This window comes from Gadus chalcogrammus, chromosome 20 (assembly GCF_026213295.1).
Source record: "Gadus chalcogrammus isolate NIFS_2021 chromosome 20, NIFS_Gcha_1.0, whole genome shotgun sequence".
Lineage (NCBI taxonomy): Eukaryota > Metazoa > Chordata > Actinopteri > Gadiformes > Gadidae > Gadus > Gadus chalcogrammus.
The window spans coordinates 16,094,328-16,112,515 of NC_079431.1; the positions used below are offsets into that span (position 1 = coordinate 16,094,328).

General features: G+C 46.0%; 1 protein-coding gene across 8 annotated transcripts in view; it reads left to right on the forward strand.

Moving 5' to 3' along the window:
* Positions 1–18,188, forward strand: part of tns1b (tensin 1b) — a 184,239-nt gene that overhangs the window by 4,029 nt on the left and 162,022 nt on the right. The window contains exon 1 of one of the 8 annotated variants that reach the window (XM_056579553.1): positions 7,705–7,898. The exons of the other annotated variants lie outside the window; for them this stretch is intronic. Within the exon in view, the coding sequence (XP_056435528.1) occupies positions 7,884–7,898 (15 nt within the window). The 5' untranslated portion in view covers positions 7,705–7,883. Of the gene's footprint in view, positions 1–7,704; positions 7,899–18,188 lie in introns of those variants that run through there. 8 annotated transcript variants of the gene reach the window in all.

Sequence of the window (18,188 nt, forward strand, 5' to 3'; positions counted from 1 at the left end):
CTACATAAAATGTTTACAAGTACAAGCTTGCTAATTGTTTAACTTGAATCTGGGAAGAAAACATAGAACAGGTAATTGGCTTCCTCTACGCGTCTATGTAACTTCCTGGATGCTCAGCGAGAGATAAAAAGCACGTTGGATTACATCCAAAGGGATAATTTGCAGTCACAGTCTCCCAGTGGCATGTAATCGCCCAATGTCTCTGAACCCTCAACTCATTATCAGGTCGGATCTCTTTTCTTCTTTCATCGCTTCTGAGGTCAAAGGATGTGTGAATTGAATGCCTGGGTGTTTCTTTAGACAAATTTTTTTTTTTAAGCGCTACTTGATCCAGCGATGCATGAAGTCACCCACACAGACAGTGGAAGCAGAACATAAAGGGATACAAAGGCCACTCGCTGGGCGTCTCAGAGCAACTTTTTAATTCATTTGGCAGTCGCCGGCGGACGGCATGACAGCTGGAATGATGGATCAAGTCCCAGGCCAACTGTATTTTTTTTTCTTGTGTGCCCAGGAGTCCCATGTGCGCACCCTTTTTTATCGGAATGTCGAACCGGGGTCCCGACTTCCACCTCCGCGCTGGGTCTCGCAGCATTTGCAACATAACACACTCCATTAAGCCTTAAGCCATCCCGGCCCTTTGTGTGCCCATGAATGTGTCCTTTATGCCGCCGTGGCCGTGTTGATATTACACGAGCTACTTCGGGAGAGGGATTTTCTTGTCTTCTTCCTAATACTTGGCAACCTAACTTCTTGGCAACGTCCAAAATCTCACAGAGCCCCACTTCGGGGGGCCTTTGGAAGTGTTTCCACCGCGCGGCCCCCTTATGGACAGCGGGGCTAGCTCTCCCAGGTGGGCGGTGGCTCCCCATATGCCTCCAATTCTGTTCACATTCTTGGCCGTGTTTTTCGTTTTTCTATTTAGTTTGGATGCCACTGGGTTCTGACGATTACATTGTGAACAGGAGGTGCTGGCCTTCCCTTTTTGGGGTTCCTTTCTCTCGGGAAGTAACAAATCCCGGCTACCTCCTTTGATGGGCTGCAGTTACTCCCGATGTGCACAGAGGAAAGAGAGGTCCAACGTCTTTTCTTCTCGTTTCGCGCCATTGGTCTCGTGACAAGCCGAGGCAGGGGGTTGTTGCGAGCTCTCCCTCGCTGCTTAAGCAGGATCCCTGCGCACACCTCTGCATTCCACCGCGGAGGGACCTCATAGGTATCTGAACAGGAATGTGTTGTTTGAGTGGACTGTGTAGGGTTGGGTCGGGGATATTTAATCGGAGTGTGTGGGATTTGAAACCACAAAAGCGGTTCTGATGGAATATGGACCTTACAGACACTTTACACAGCCCAACAAAACGATTGGTGTGGTTTGGGATGTCATCGATGTTTTACAGCAAATTTCAGTACAACAACAGTACGATTATGAAGAGGCAATGGAGCTTTGGACACACACATGCTTGCATGATCTCTCGACTCTATCTGAGACCAGCTGTGGTTACCGCTTGGATGAAGCATTGTTAACCGTTAAATACCAATTTGATTGTAATATATTTTGAAATGTCATTTTCACTCGCTCGGCATCGGAGTAAGCTACAATCGCATTCTCTCCGAAGACAATCGCAGGGGATTGCAAGGGGTTGATTCGGAGCGGGCCTCACGCCTCGCGGTCGCTATTTATAGCGGCGGTCTCGCGTCTGAAACTCAATAGGCCCTTTAAAACCCGACACATGGCTAGCGTTCCAAACCCTGATCTCTGTTAACGACGGACGGCGTGTGCACACTGCTGTGGGTCGCAGGTGATGCGGCACATAATCAAATTACGCCCCCTCCGACCCGATTGCCCGCCGCATGTGTCGTTGCACGCGCCTCCCGACACTACACATGCATCCCTAAAATGCCACACGGCGCGGTGAATGTGGACTATGCCAAGTCGCTCAGCTGTGCACTCAGAAAGATTGAGGGTGCCAACCGGGTCATGGGTCGCGGCAGCACACGAAAATTACACCCGGGACTACTATGTCAATAGGTGGAGCAACTGAGAGTGTATTGTGGTGTAACATTGTGACCTTAAGCTAATCCGCCATTTACAGCCTGGCTGCCAGTGATGGAAGGAGGGTGGCTCTGCCCATAGGCTTCTGTTCCTCTGTTATTTTTCTATTTATTGTATAGTTATTTAGCAGAGGTATTTCTAACGCAAAACCCACAACATTTCATCGTGAAGTTGGTTGAGTGACTCCCAGCCGAAAGGTACTGGGTCTGATCCCTGTTGTCCGCGACTTAGCTTATGGGAATCATTGAGTAAGATGCCATAACCCCTGCCTGCCCCTGCCTCCCTACCTGCTCAATTCAATTAAAGTAGCTTTTGATAAAAGTGTCTGCTAAAGACTCAGAGGTAAATTGTAAATGCAACCCTGCCCCCTGTTCCCCTAGGTTTATTTCCGTTAGAAACGGTGGATGGAAGCTTTCTGGCAGTAGCCACAGAGTGTTCTTCTATCACCCATTGGAGAGTGTTGGATTCTTGGAAGTGAATCTTTGTCCTCATGTAGCCGTCCAGTGGCTATCTGTCCTGTCAAGTCACTGCAGTGAGATGCTTCTGGAAAAAGCCCAGATGCCTTTATTGAATTATGCTTTCTCATTGGGCCTCTGAAAATAAAAGTCAGTGGTTTGGGGCTAAAATATGGAGGCAGATATTTTATTGATGCCAAAGAAAGGTTTTCCAATAGCAAACCAATTCGAAATGTAAGGGAAAGTTAAAATTGAAAGTACTGGATGATTTTATTTAAATGTTAATATCCTCTCTGAACAAAGCAATTCATACCTGCTTTGATTCACCATACTGAATTTTCAATAGTTTATTAATTCATTCAAATAATAATTGCATATTTTTGATGGACTCATTCATCAAGTTATCCACCAGCAATGGTGGACACATTGCATTCATGGCTTCGGAAATAGTGTGCTCTTCGCAATCAATGTGGGAAAGTTTGGCAGGAGCTGCGCTAAATGATAGCACGGTTGACATCACACTGCATATGTAGATAAGTGCCCTTGAATGTGTATCGGCTGAATCTGGACTATCTGTTTTAATGGCTCTCTTATCAGTCAGTTAGCACCCTAACGTGATTATGTAACCGGGCTTATCGCATCGCTCGACAATACCAAGTGACGCACCACTTTCAATGATGGTTAACCTTTTTAGTTTTATCTGATTTGAACTTTAGTCCAATTATTATACACAGCTGAATATATTACACCTTTATCGTTTATGATGTTATTATAACAACTATTTCCATAATTAGAAAGACACTTTGGTGAAGATTAAGCTATCTGGAGCAGGTAGGGTTCAGGGCATGTTGCTAAGGGTGGCGCCATGGCCTCCAGGTTAGGCTATGGACACTGTAGCATCGTAACGTATGGCCGAGAGTCGAGCACCCTAGCCATTACACTGTATACTTTGTTTATACATTGCAGTCTCCAAAAGGAGCTTTGTAGATATTTAAGAAAGAAAGAAAGAGGTTGTATCGTAGATATTTTCACTCAGTTTGTTTTTGCATAAAGAAAGAAACCTCCCTCCCCACTTGGTTTGGTGTTCCTTTAACGTCCCTTCTAGTCGCCTCACCCCAACAGAGATCCAACAAATTGAGACGACAGACATTTGTTTTCACTGCCCTGGAGGCGGGCCAAACATTTCCGAGACACTTTTATCTGTCCGGGGCTCGAACCTGACACTGTTTGCTCGGTGGCTTGGCAGGCCACTGGCGTTTCAACGAGACCAGCAGCCTTCAAAGGAACGGGAAGATGGCAAAACAAACATGGAAACACAAGCCTTGGCTTTGAAAGACTCTGTGACGTGGAACATTACATTATTATACTGCAGTTCAACAAGTGTTTCGTCTATCCGAAATGCAAATCATCCAAAACTATCTAGGTAAAAATAGTCAAGTGATGAGGGTGTTTTACTCCCGTCCCGAACTAAGGTTCTTGGTTAAAATGTTTAAACAGGGTTCAAAGCTTGATGCTCGGTAACTTTGAACCTGGATAATTATTTTAAATCTTTACCGTAAGTGTGTTTCACAACATTGCGAGGTTTAACAAGCAGATGGAGATAATTTCAGTGGCCCAACCGCTGGCCAGTCATTGAGTTATAGTACTTACACTGTGTACACGGCTGATATAAATGTTTTAGGAAGAAAGAAATAATCAGGACAGGATAGTCGAGCTCTGAGAGTGTTTGACTCCCTTCCAAAAGGTTCTGTATTCGAAACCCATTGTCCACTGTCTACTTGCATGCAGCCCTGAGCGTAAACCATCTACAATGTCTAAAAGTAAAATGATCTAGAAATTGAAGGAAGAAGGAAAGAAAGCAACATTTTAGGAAGGACGCTCGACTACATTCCTTATCTCCTAAACTCATGAATGACTCCAGTGTAAACAGGGCTCCCAGGCCGCTCCGATTGGCTGCGTTTAATTTGCCCTGTCTCTCCGGCACTAAGGTCACCTTCTCTCAGTTTAATTCAATTAGCGTAAACAAAGGCCTACTGGCTCCATGCGAAACGTGAAGCAACGCAACAGACTAACACCGAGGTTGGCGGCCACTGGAGCGTGATTGACATTTGCATAAAGGCCCGCTATTGGACGGACGTGGGATCGCCATGGGTTACAGTGGCCGGGGGTAAAGCAATGCAACGCCATGGTTGGTTGGTTTTTCACATCTAGAAATTCTGGTAGTGAGTAGCGAAACACACACACACACAAACACACACACACACACACACATGAACAAACAAAGAAATGCACACAGACACACATGAATGAAAATACGGTGGTTCCAAATGACTAGCACATATTTTTATAACTTTTTCTGATTACTTTTTTTCAGATATGCCTTTCCATGCACGGACATGCATGCAGACAAACATGCACAAACAGACCCCCCCACACACACTCTCTCACACACACACACACACGCACACACGCACACACGCACACACACACACACACACACACACACACACACACACACACACACACACACACACACACACACACACACACACACACACACACACACACACACACACTCAGCCCCCCCCCCCCACACACACACATACAAACTATGCAGTACTTTTTCCAGAACAGCTTTGTCGTCTGGTATTGACTTTGTAATAAAACCGATTGCAGCAACACTACACCTCGGTTATCATGAATTGAGCGCACATTAAGGTCAAGGTATTCAGTTTCCTGTTTTCTTCCAAGCTTCAACAGATGCCACCCTGACACCATCATTACACTCAACGATAATTACAATCTGTCCTCCTCAACAACATCATAAAGCCGGGTCCCAAACATAAACATTAAATCATTCACAGGGTGTTTTTTGCCGGAACAATCGTAAATATATGGTGTGTTTGCTGAGGCGACGTCATGCTCCTCACAAAGACTTAAAAGACAAACATAAAGACGTTTGCTCTCAGAGACGGCTGCCTTGGAAGGCCTCCAGGAGATGATGCAATCCCCCACTGGCTGTTTGTGTACGGGCGTGTTTTGGAGGGGGCCGGTGTTGGAGAGGATAGAGGCCCGCTGGGTTAAATAGGGGATGCCCCTGGTTTCACACGAGACCAGGAACGATGGCGCAATGCAGGCTGTCTCCATCGAGGGAACATGGAGGTAGCTTGCTTTAGCTTTTCATAGCTTAGGGTTGGTTAGCTTTGATTAGCTTAATTTATTGACACACTGATTTGCCCTAGGCAGTAACGGAAGACATGTTGGAGATCCAGCACTTAGTGAAGTCAAGGCGTCCAGAGAGTTATTTGAACATGCTGCTATATGCAAAACATTTTTGTACTTTTAGGTTATCTCTATTGTTTGACTGTCACTTCTGCAATGTCTGTCTGTCTGTGTATCTCGCCAGCGTTCTTCTATCCTAACTCTAAGTAGTGATTCCCAAACTCACCAGCAGGGGTCGACCTTATCATTGTCAGTGTTCTCGACACAAGCTGTAGGGACTTAGAACGAGGAGTCCTAGCTCAATTTGCTCTGATGACGTGCTGTTCGCCGGGCGACCTTCAGATTAGCACCGACCTCCCAGAGTGGTATCACCTTGTGCGTGTGGCCCTCAGTGTGTCCGGGAGATCTCCAGTGTCTTCTGTACAACCCTGTTAATCTGACCTCCTCCTCCTCTTTTGCCGTGGCGGTGTCCCTCCTCTCTGCGGTGGCGTAAGCTTGACCGCTTTGTTCACACACCCTTTAAAATGCTTGAGGGCTGGGGTGAGGGAGGGGGGGGACAAGCCTGCAGAATGTCCCGTCACACGGACTCTCTTCATCCTCCTCTTCCTCCTCCACCTCCTCCTCCTGCTTCCTTGAAACTGTCAACTGTACTCCACAAAAGGCCTTCTACCTAAGATACATTTGCATTTGCAGTCATTTTGCATGTGCTTTCATCCACCCAAGATTATATTCCACGTTCGTTCAGCTCAAAAAGTTATAGCGCTGCATTACCTAGTTAAAAAAGTAAGGGTTAGCTAGGTAGTGCCAACACTTTTTTGATTTCTAAATTCAACCACAATGGAACAGTTACAAAGGACCACCACCCCTAACCCTCACCTCCTCACCTCCTCACCTCCTCACCTCCTCACCTCCTCACCTCCTCACCTCCTCACCTCCTCAGCTCCTCACCTCCTCACCTCCTCAGCTCCTCACCCCCTTACCCACCCTTGGCTGAAGAGTTGAGTCGATGGAGAGACACAGAAACCTCAGCAGTGAGCTGATTCCCCCCCCCCCCCCCTCCCTCCCCGGTCTGTTTGTGTCCGGGCCCTCACTGGGAGCCTGGTGATGCCATCACAGAACACTCCATGCCCTCTATCTGCGAACAGTTTATTTATTTAGTTCTTGACTCTATCAGGAACTGTTGATGAAGCCATTTTACCCTGCTGGTATAATCCCTGCCCCCCCCCCCCTCCCCGACCTCTACCAGCTCAGCTTTCTGAACAGTTGAATCAGTGAATACAGTGTAAAAAAGAGATACTAGATTCATGGCTCTCTACTGGATGTTGTCTCCCTGCAAGAGATTAGGAAGTACAAGCTGTGACACGGACCAACTCCACACATGACATCAGGCCTCAATGACAGAACCCGAGAACTGGAGCGATTGTGTTTTGCATTGGTGTCGCACATGTGTTTCATATTTGGTGCACATATTCTTTCGTCCGATGTCATTCCAAGAGGCCTCGCAACATTTTCGAGTGTTTGTTATGATTTGCTAAGGATTCAGTATGTATGAGAGGACAATGCTGAGTCTGAATTTCAAGTTAAAAAGCTAAAGTGAATCAGCACAACCCCCCCCCCCCGTCCCCGTCCCCAGCCTCTGACTCCCAGGGCTCCGAGCTGAAAGAGAAGGGCTCCTTGTCCTGCCCATGGAGGGGGGAACGAGGAAGTTAAATGTCACAGCGTACAAGCCAACCCGTCCAACTCCTAGTTTGAAAAGAGCTCTGAAAAAAATACCCCCCCCCCCCCACACCCCCCCAAAAAATGGTAGAAAGAACAACAGCTTCTGGTGTTCTCACTGTCCATGTCTCCTGACGCAGGCTTTCCATAATGTGTGTGTGTGTGTGTGTGTGTGTGTACGTGCGCTGCCTTCCTCTCCCCTTTGCTAACAATGCTATTCAGGAAACGTGTCAGGATAGGGCGCAGACTGTTGGGCTTGTGGCGCTCTGCGACTCTGAGTCGGACACACAGTGACAGGACGGCTGCGGCCAAAGAGTGTCAGACCGGCCAACCGCCCGCTACGCATTTCTGGAAGAGTCTCTCTCTGTGAATTACTGAAGAAGAGGAGGCGCATTGACCTGTGTGTGTGTCTGTGTGATCTCCAAGAAGAAGCCCCCGCGATGTCCTTCTGGGTGGTGAGTTCTTGTTGTCTTGACAACAGTTATTTGTCAGTTAGGAGCGGAGTCAGGGATTGGCTCCAATCTGAACGTGTTGGCATTTGAAATATTAATGAAGTAGCTAATTTTTAATTTGTTATTATGTTAGTGGCTTTATGTTTGTGTTGATTTGTTTCAGTATTATGGTGTCAAAGAGGGCTTTTTGGGGGTACTATGGATGCCTGTGGATCACAACATATGACACATAGGTTTGATTTGTGTTAAAGGAAGTTTGAGATCCTTGGAATGTCCTTTAAAAGAAAAAACAACTTAATACTAACATTTGTATACAAGTGATTATGTTTAACATGGTGGTCGTCTTCAAGTTTACATTTTTTATCTTTCTTAAAATAGAAAAGTATGATGTAACCGTGTGATATTTATTTTTTTAGCCGGCTTCCAACATCGAGTCCCTATTTGAACAGTATTGCGTTCATACTCACAAAATAACTATGGGAATTCAGTAAGACTGAAGTGCGACTCCCAAGTACCTAAGGACAAGGCCCTGAGTGTCTCCAGACGCTGCAGACGACTGTAGTGTCTGTCGGGAATTAAGTGAATTCACCTTCTGTCTGATGGCTGGGCAGCACGTCTTGCAATTCATAGCCTTCATTCTCCCTCCCGTCTCATCGTCATCACGTCCTGTCCCTTATGACTAAACATGACCCCATCCCCGCCAACCCCCTCTTCTAACAAGAATGGGTGGTAAATCACTGTCTCGACATCCCATAATGATCCCCTTAATGACTGTTAAAGTTGATGGGCTCTTAACTGGGAGGAGCTGTGAGCCCTCGGCCTGGATTGGGCCTCGCTCCTCTGTCCCTGAAGGGCTTGTTGTGATTTGTCTTTTTCTTTTTTACGACACCAGGCCTGGTCTGTCCGGCTGTGTAACAGGGTGAAAAGTTTAACACGGCAGGGGACGTGAGGTGCCAAGCTTAGGCTTTTGTGTAAACCATTGATTCCATTGACCAAGGCATCCGCTTAAGGGGGAGGATAGTGATTTAGAACCGAACTAAACACTTACAACTTAGATAAAGTGGTTACAAGACTTTGTACAAAATTAAGATAGATTTGAGTCAATTTGACAAATCACAAATGATAAGGCATGAGGAAGAACTAACCCTAAATTGGACCTGGCTACTATTGCATCACCCTGTTCACCTCCCTACTCGGTTTGGGCTTATGAAACAGCCCATTATTTACTATTAATGTTTAGTATATTTAATACATATCATTAAAAGCGGCATGCCTATGGGTAAAGTGAAAATTGGGGATTTGACCCAGAGCCTATTGCATGGGAGTCTCACACCCTATCTAGTCTATCCTGTGGTCCAAGTCTTTAACTATATAGGCCCAACTATGGTCATCATACATGGGGGGTGGATGATGGATGTCAATGCTAGGAACGTAAGAATGGTCTGTTTGTGTGTTTCATCTGTGTGTAGTGTGTGTGTGTGTAAGTACTTGTGCGGCTGCTTTATGCTCCCCAATGCGTGCGTGTCTCCCTTCACGTGTGTCCAGCCTGACGCGGAGCCGTGTAGAAGATAATGCGAGGCTGAACGTCATGCCCATTTTTGAATCTGTAATTTACCGGTAAGGGATAAGGTTGTCAGTGCGATCATTGTTTCCCCTCCTATGGACTGGTTTTATTGGCTCTGCAGGGCCAATGTCCCTCACACCGGCCCCTGGAATTCCCCTCGCTCGGCTCCTGGTTGACCGCCAGGTCGATGCAGTGGTTGATACGGCAGAGGGGAGAATTTTGGACTTGAATACAAGAAAGAAAGGAAAGAAGTGTGACTGTATTCATGGTTTATTGTGTGTGTGTGTGTGTGTGTGTGTGTGTGTGTGTGTGTGTGTGTGTGTGTGTGTGTGTGTGTGTGTGTGTGTGTGTGTGTGTGTGTGTGTGTGTGTGTGTGTGTGTGTGTGTGTGTGTGTGTGTGTGTGTGTGTGTGTGTGTGTGTGTGTGTGTGTGTGTGTGTGTGTGTGTGTGTGTGTGTATGTATGTGTGTGTGTGTGTGTTCGTGTGTGTGTGGAAATTGAGACACACAATGATTTGGGAATTGTTACCCTTTGCATATTCTGCTGAATATGAGGTGTATAGTTCGCAGACATCAGCTCACAGGCTTTATTTACATTTGCACACTGTGTGTGTGTGTGTGTGTGTGTGTGTGTGTGTGGGGGGGGGGGGTTGTTTGTGTGTGTGTGGCCCTCATTGTGTCCGGGAGATCTCCAGGGTCTACAGTACATGTGCACATTTCGTTAAAGTTACATAAGTAGTCGTAGATTCTAATGAATATACGTGAATATATGCATACGTTATGAAGATGAATACCAACAATCTGTCTCCGGGTATAGAAGGCCCTTGGACTCTTGAGCCTGGTGTTGTACTGAACTATTTACTGTTACTATTGGGTTGTTTCAAAGATGCTTTTAGCAGAATTTTAACCAAAGTGACCTGCAGGGAAATATGCAGATACACGTCATTAAGGAGCCGGTCGCGGTTTGGCAAACTGAGGACATTGGGGTTTGAGCCTACAACCTTTGGACTGGCACACTGTCCTGTACTACCTCCTGTTCTCCCTCTCCTATCCTGTTCTCTGGTAACTCCAGTGTTACATAAGGAATGTGTTTGTTCTCCTCATCCCTTCCTCCGTCCGCTTTGTTTCAAGCCCTCCCCTGTAGCAGCCCCCCCCCCTCTCTCCCCCTTGCCCCCGGAGAGATCTACGGAAGAAAAGGCCTCCGATGGGAAAAGAGGAAGAACTCAAGAGCAGAACTTCTTTTGAAACGAAGGGCCTCTTCACTCAATCAATCAATCAATCAATCAATCAATCAATCAATCAATCAATCAATCAATCAATCAATCAATCAATCAATCAATCAATCAATCAATCAATCAATCAATCAATCAACAGATCAAGCAATCAAACTTTATTAAAAAATATACATATTAGAGATTCAGTGATGCATTTTAGAGGTAGAATCAAACAGAACAAGATGACACACTGCTTGATGAGAATAGAGGAAAATGCAAAAAGTATGTTTTTACAATTTTGTTTGACAAATAGCAAAAGAAGTTTTGACACACTTCTTGTGGGTGGTGGTGGTGTGGTGCGTCACATCGGACAGGGGGTGGCACGCGCTCTGACTGGCAGTCTACATTGTACTGCACCAGGGAAAGCAGCTTATCATTGATGGAGGCTGCGACATATCGCTGCGATACAGATGTGATGTTTGGTCTTAAGCCATTTGGTCTAACATTCTCCCTCTCACACCCTTCCCCAGCCCCTTCCCTCTCCCCTCCCTCCCTTAGCCAGTCACCAGGCAGGATTAGGATCACGGATGGGTTTAGGATGAGGGGTCTTAAAAAAAGGCAATGGAATGAATTAAAAAGTCCCAGGCTAGAAGGCTAGTTGGAAGTGAAATGAAAAGGATTCACATTACTCTACAGTCTGGTGCTGAGGGTTTAAGATGGTGTAGGGGTGGTGGATGAGGGAGTATGGTGGGTTGGAGGGGCAGCTGTTTTCTATTTTAACAAATGAGCAATGATTGGCTTTCTCAATCCACACGTGATGTCCATCATTGGCCATCTTTCCCCCCCCCCCCCCCCCCCATGGCGGTCGTTAGAGGGGGAGGAGAGGGATCGACAGGGAGGAGAGGCAGACTGCTTCCATCGCTGGTCTTTTGGGGGCTGTTCTGTGAACCTCAACGTCCTCAAGATGAAGTGGTGTCTTCACCACCGGGGACGTAGTCAGTGATGTGTTGAGTGCTCTTTGGCTCTAAGGTCTCAGATGTGTATTCATTTAGGGAGAAATGTATTATAAGCATATGTTCTTGGCTGTTTGTAAGTATAAGTACTTGGCTGTTTGTAAGCCTCTGTATGTCTGCTCACAACTGTGTGTGTGTCAAGTTTGTTTGCGCGTGTGTATGTGTGTGCCTGTGTGGCAGTGTATCTGTTTGTGTGTGTGTATATGTAACGGCATGTGTGTGTGTGTGTGTGTGTCTGCACACCAAAGTGTACGTCCAAGCCAAGCCACATGATGTCATCGAAGCCGCGGCCAACCCTCGACACTCTTCTATCGACGGATGAATTATTATGGGATATAAGTAATACCATCTGTATGCCACTTAATCCCAGTGGCCTGCGGTGTGCTGGGCCGTGCAGCCACATGTGCACTTACTGGCTGACCGAGAGCATGCACAGAGAGACCCCATCCCCGCCAATGGCTAATACAACCCAATCTTTAGGGAGGCATCAATGGTTTTTTATGCAGGGTTTGGGGGTTGTGAGGTTGTGCCTCGATATTTTATGTAGGGAGTATTTTTTGGGGGGTTTGTATGTGTGTGACTTGATATGTCATGGAGACAGGTTTTTATGTGTCCGCAGGGATCTCACGCAAGGAGATGACAGGTGCGATTATCCGCGCGTCGTAGCGAGACGTGTCCAGTTGGCTAAAGCGTATCGTATCGCGTTGCGCGTTGCACTGTCAAAACGTAACTCAACTCAATAATAAATCGCAGGGAGTCAAAGCGCACTGAGACCTTCGGCTAAAGCGTTATTGAATTCGAGGGACGAAGGGAGAGCGCCATTCGTGAAAAGAAGAGCTCTCGGATGAGATGGTTTGTGTTAGAGTTATTGTTGTTCAGGGGAAGGAGGGATTCGAGGTGGCTGTGATCACATGATTTATGAGTCTAGTGGTGTGGGAGTTTCAAGCAGAAAAGTTCTTGTTTTCATCCCAATAATCTACCTGGAGTCCATCCCTAGCAAGATGCCCTTTTTTCTCTCCCTTTAACGACCTCTGACTGCTAAATGACTAAATAGTGAACCACATAGGCTTTTCCCACATGGGCTCTTCCAAAGAACAATGGGCCTTTGCTCCCTATGTCCTCTTGTCCGGTTTACTAAAACATAAGAGCCTAAACACCAATGTCATTGTTATGTCATGCGGGAGGTTGGACAGGAAGTGTACAGAATCCTCACCTCTTTCCCAAAATCTCCTAGAAACACTTGGTCCTCATTGACAGAACGGCGTAATCTTCCCTTGAAGTCGGGGCAGATACGGGTTGGAATGGAGTGGTAAAGCTGTTTTCAACAGAGAATATACCTCTAGGTATATACAGTACCTCCACCGCAAAATGTTCTTCATGCACTGATGACCCCCCTTTGGAGGAAGTTCTGGCTCAGGACCAACCACATATGTTGTGCAATAAAAAAAGTTATCATTCTCTCTGGCTTATGTTCTTCAATACAGTATTCTCCCGTTTCAGTCATCAAACGAGGGTCAAATGTAACGGACAATGATTCGTTTTTATCATGGCCCAACCCTCTACCCACTTGGTCCCCTGCTGTGGTACCATTTACGGTTCGCGACCCAGCATTTGGAAACCACTAGTCTTAACCTATGCATACCATCCTGCTGAATAAGTGCCGCTACTGTGCTTTGACCCCCATGGAGCTAGCAGTGACACATGGTTATGATTCGACCTGATGACCACTGTAGCGCGGTACGAGTTGTATATGTTAATACACATTTGATATGACCATATGCGCACTGGATGTCATACCGTTATGGCGACTCAATTGACTCGTTCGTCTGTATTTACAAAGTCAGTCCTTCCCTTTATCTGTGTTCGCTCAGGCAACTTGGCTGAGTGTGTTTGGGCGGGGACACTGTGTTGAAACAGAGCTTTTTGTTGCATATTGGATCAGCATGGATCAAATATTGGCTCTGCAGAGCGGCATAGGATTCATAAATTGTGCCCAGGGTATTATAGCTGGGATTGTATTTTCCAGTTGCTTGTTGGGGGTTTTGGCTGTGACAACAAGGAAGCAGGAACATGGCTGACAGGCAGGAAGGCAGCGGAAAGGCCTGAATGCAGCCAAGGTGGTGTGTAGACGCGCATACAAAACCCTCAACGCGAGTTTCCCTGGAAAGGAAGTGAGAACGAGGTGTGTCCGTTGTAGCCAAGTGACACATCCTGAACCATTGCATGGTAATGTGTTCATCGGTAATATGTGTTTGTGTACTTTGCAAAACTGAGATTGGTCATTGTCTACTTTCACAGCAGTCACTCTCTTCTAATGGTCTGTTGTCAATGTTTATGTATAGGTTCACACAACTTTAAAAGGAAAGGTTGCGTGAAAGTAGAGTTTTCCTCTTCAAGGGGGCCAGGCTTTAAACTGCTCTTGTCTGTCTTTTTGCTCCATCAGTTAATTTCAGTGGAACAGAAATACACTCTCTGTCTCTCCTGATCGCCATTGTCGTTTCAGCGTCCCAAGTCGTAGCAGCCGCCAGCCCTACTCCTCCTTTTTACATTAAATTACAGACCAACCTCTCCCCACCCCTCCTCACCCCGCCTTTTCCCATCACTGTAAGTGCCTCCCTCTCTGCTGGCGACACTGCCCCCCCCCCCCCCCCCCCCCCCAGCGTCTGTGTCTGTTTGTGTGTGTGTGTGTGTGTGTGTGTGTGTGTGTGTGTGTGTGTGTGTGTGTGTGTGTGTGTGTGTGTGTGTGTGTGTGTGTGTGTGTGTGTGTGTGTGTGTGTGTGTGTGTGTGTGTGTGTGTGTCACTCCCTCTCTCTCTCTCTCTCTCTCTCTCTCTCTCTCCCTCTGTCTCTCTATCCTCTTTCTCCGTCTCTCTCCTCTTCCTCAGTATCTTGCTCTGAGAGGCTGGCAGCAAAAGGATGCTTTGGATGTGAGAGAAGAAGGATGAGGATGCTGGAGGAATACTGGGATTAAGAGGGAAAGAAGTCTTGTCTGGATTACTTTGAACATCCCCCCCTACCCACCCCCCCTCCTCTCCTCCCTCCACCACGCACACAACCATCCCCCCCCCCCCCCCCCCCGTATCAGGGAACACCTTGCGGACAGGAGAAGACGAAGTGTGTCTGTTGTCCTGGGATAACATCAATCACCCTCCTCTCGTTGTCATTGGTGATTGTTTGACCGAGGCTCTCGTTCGAGGGACAGCTGCTGGCAGGAGAATTGGTTTGATACGAGGACAGAGGCACAAAATTCACCGTTCAATTAAAATTCACCGTCTTTGCTGGACGATTTGCGAAGGCGTGCAGGGGAAGGATGGGTGGGGTAGGGTGGTGTCTGGCCACTGTCTTCAGTTGGCTGAAGTACTTCTTCTTCTGCATCTTCCCTTTTCACCGACGCAGGAGGAAGAATAAGGATGAGGTAAGATGCCCGGGCAGGGGACTTTTGGGGTTTTGTAGTTCAGTCACATGGTGGTTGTCTGACGGGGTTGATGATGTGTAAAGGCGGACGCTTGCGCATATTCAAGCAGTGGTCGGATGTATATTAGATGTTCAGTTACTCTACACCGTGTAGTGAAATGACTGATTATTGATTACACCATCTGAATAAGATAATGATAAGTGCACACAGAGGGTGGATTTAAAATAGTGGGACTATTTATTTTATCAAATTGGAATTTCCACTTCTCTTGCCAAGTTTGCAGCAACATTTGTCATTCATGATCAGTTTTAGGTTTACACAATTCAGGTTTAATAGAATGGCAACGATGAATATGAATTCATACAGAAGGGAGGTTTTTTTGTTGGGCTGTCGAGTCTTGTTTGATAAATGTTGGTATTTCTCTGTAGAATACAAATGGAGTACCGCATATCACATCATTCATCAGGTATATCGCTACATACATCATGGGTCTGTGTATGTCATATATTGTATAACATTTTTTTAAATTAATTTATCCCTGCAGACTACACAATGTTGTTTAGTAGTTGGCAAACATTATAGCAGCTCATAGTTTCTAACTGCTAAACACAGGAAAAATTTGAAAAATCACAAAAACGTGACTAATCATTAGCCTTTACCGTGAAGGAAATTCCCCCCTTAGCCCTACGCTTCATGCCGTCCAACTCTCCGTCAATCTCAACTCCCTTTCCTGAGAGACTTCCCTGTCCTGTCCATAAGGGAACCCTTAAAAAAGCAAGCTGCTTATTGAGATGGGACTCAAAATGAAACCCAACCAAACGGTCTGATCCCCTGAACGCCCCTCTGCAGTGCGTGGTGTTCCTCTCGTGGTCAGAAGGCCACCGCGGCCCTCATCTCCTGTGCTCTTGCCCTCCCAAACATTCCAGCGCGTCAACACAGTGTGTCCGGTGGCGGCTCCCCTCATGTGTGATGATCGCAACATGGAAACTAATGGCTTGGTGAGGTCTCTGCACTTTTCCACAGAAATGTGCTATGGAGTCCAAGCAGGATAAGTCACTCTGCAGAGAGATAAGGACATCAGACAAATCACTCACACAACCACACACACAAACACACACTCAGACACACACAATCAGGCGCACTCATGCACACACACACATGCAGGTGCACGCATGCACACGCACACACACACAACAGGATATTATGGGACATTTTGATATGGGCCCGTTGCCAGATAGCAGGGGTTTGGTTCAGCGTAGCCATAAATTCTGTGAACAGTGCACACAGACATACATGCATGCACACACATGCACCCACCCACACACCCACAAAGACACACAATACATTTAATTAAAGCTGAGGCTGGTGGCGTCTGAGGAAGGGGGTTCTTGGTCCCTCCTCTCCCCTCAGCCGGTCGTACGTCTTGTTTTAGTGGCACTTTGATGACCAGCGCACGCGGCGGTCCTCTTTGGGGAAGACCAAAGGTGCTTTCTCTGTTATTCAGTTAATTTTCCAGTGTTTTCTGGTCGGTGATGCTGTGTGGATGTTTTGTATGCACTCTGTAAACTCCTGTCTAGAATGTTAACGCAGAGCTTATATGTTTATTTTTTTTTCCTGTTTCTTTGTATGTGTTTTTATGTGTGTGTGTGTGTGTTTGTGTGCGTGTGCTGTTGCATGCATCGGATGCATTGAATACTTTGATTATATTGGCTGATTACTGATCGTAATACCAGGGCTGTTGTTCATTAGTGAATGTGTGTATGTTGATGTCTACAACACGACGGATGGACCGGTTGCCTTGGTTGGGTATTGTTCTGTATGGGTCCGTCCGTCTGTCTGTGAGAAGCAAGGTACCATGGACACTCCCTATTGTTTCAGATTTGCCCAGGATCACGGTTTGTTATCTTGCTGGTTATACAATATCAGAATGAGAAAACCAGAAAGGAAAATTAAGAAAGAAACACATTAATGTAGCCTCCCTCATATTCTGTTTCCTGGAGCTACTCAAGACAGTTTTCGTTCCAAAACTTGCTTGTGCAAGTTGTCGATAAACTCGTTACTCATACTCATTGTATTCTTCGATTGCTGTCAGCTTCCCTTTTAAATCACTTTTGATAAAAACATCTACTAAACGGACTGACTGAGTCAGGGTCGGTGCTGGTGGGGCAGCAGGAACAACGAGGGAAAGGATCCAAATGCAGACTTGTACTTAACAAAAGGGACGTGAGTGACAAAAGGTTTTTTTAACAAAGAAATTCAAAATATGCATTCCATGAACAGGCAAAATAAACACTACAATTTGGGAACCATAAGGACAAAGAGACATGAGAAAACAACAAGGGACGGTTTGGGGCGTGATGAGGGAAAAAAGGAAGTGAAATTGTATTGTATGGGGAGGGACAGACCGGGGAATGATTGACAAGGACACACTGGTGAGGGGAATGAAGTGGTTGGGACAGTCTAAGGACATCTTGTGGACAGGGGGAGAACAAACACTAAACAAGACAAAGACAAAGTCAGCACATGACAGAATGTAAACGTTATACAATGTTAATTTGCACATGACATGCTAATGCATTGTAGCATTTTACCATTAACTAATACTAATGCCATATGCTATGCTTTATAGTTACTCTTTTTCGCCCGCTGTGTTTTCTACTGTTTGTAGTCCATTCAATGCATGGCGAGGCTCTGTCTATTGACTGACAAAGTAAACATATCGAGTTGGGGGTCATAGAAGCATGAAATCAACAGCTGCTAACAGCTAGTGAGATTATTTTATAATAATGGGAGAATGTTTTGAAAAGCCTTCTACTACAGTTGTTTATGCAGGGCTTATGTGTGAAGAACTTTTAGTTTATTTTTTAAATAAACAATCAATCTATTTGCTATGATATTTAATTTCTGTTGTAAAACACAAAAGTTATTCTACAAATTCCAAGAGGATTACAGTGGTGTAGACATTGTTGTGTTTTTCAGAACAAGCTTATTCTGAATATTATTATTTCCTCTAGAGCCTGTATCAGACCTGGCCGGGGTGCTGTGTAGTTTCACGGCCCTGGCGTCCGTCAGGCAGCGTAATGAACTAAT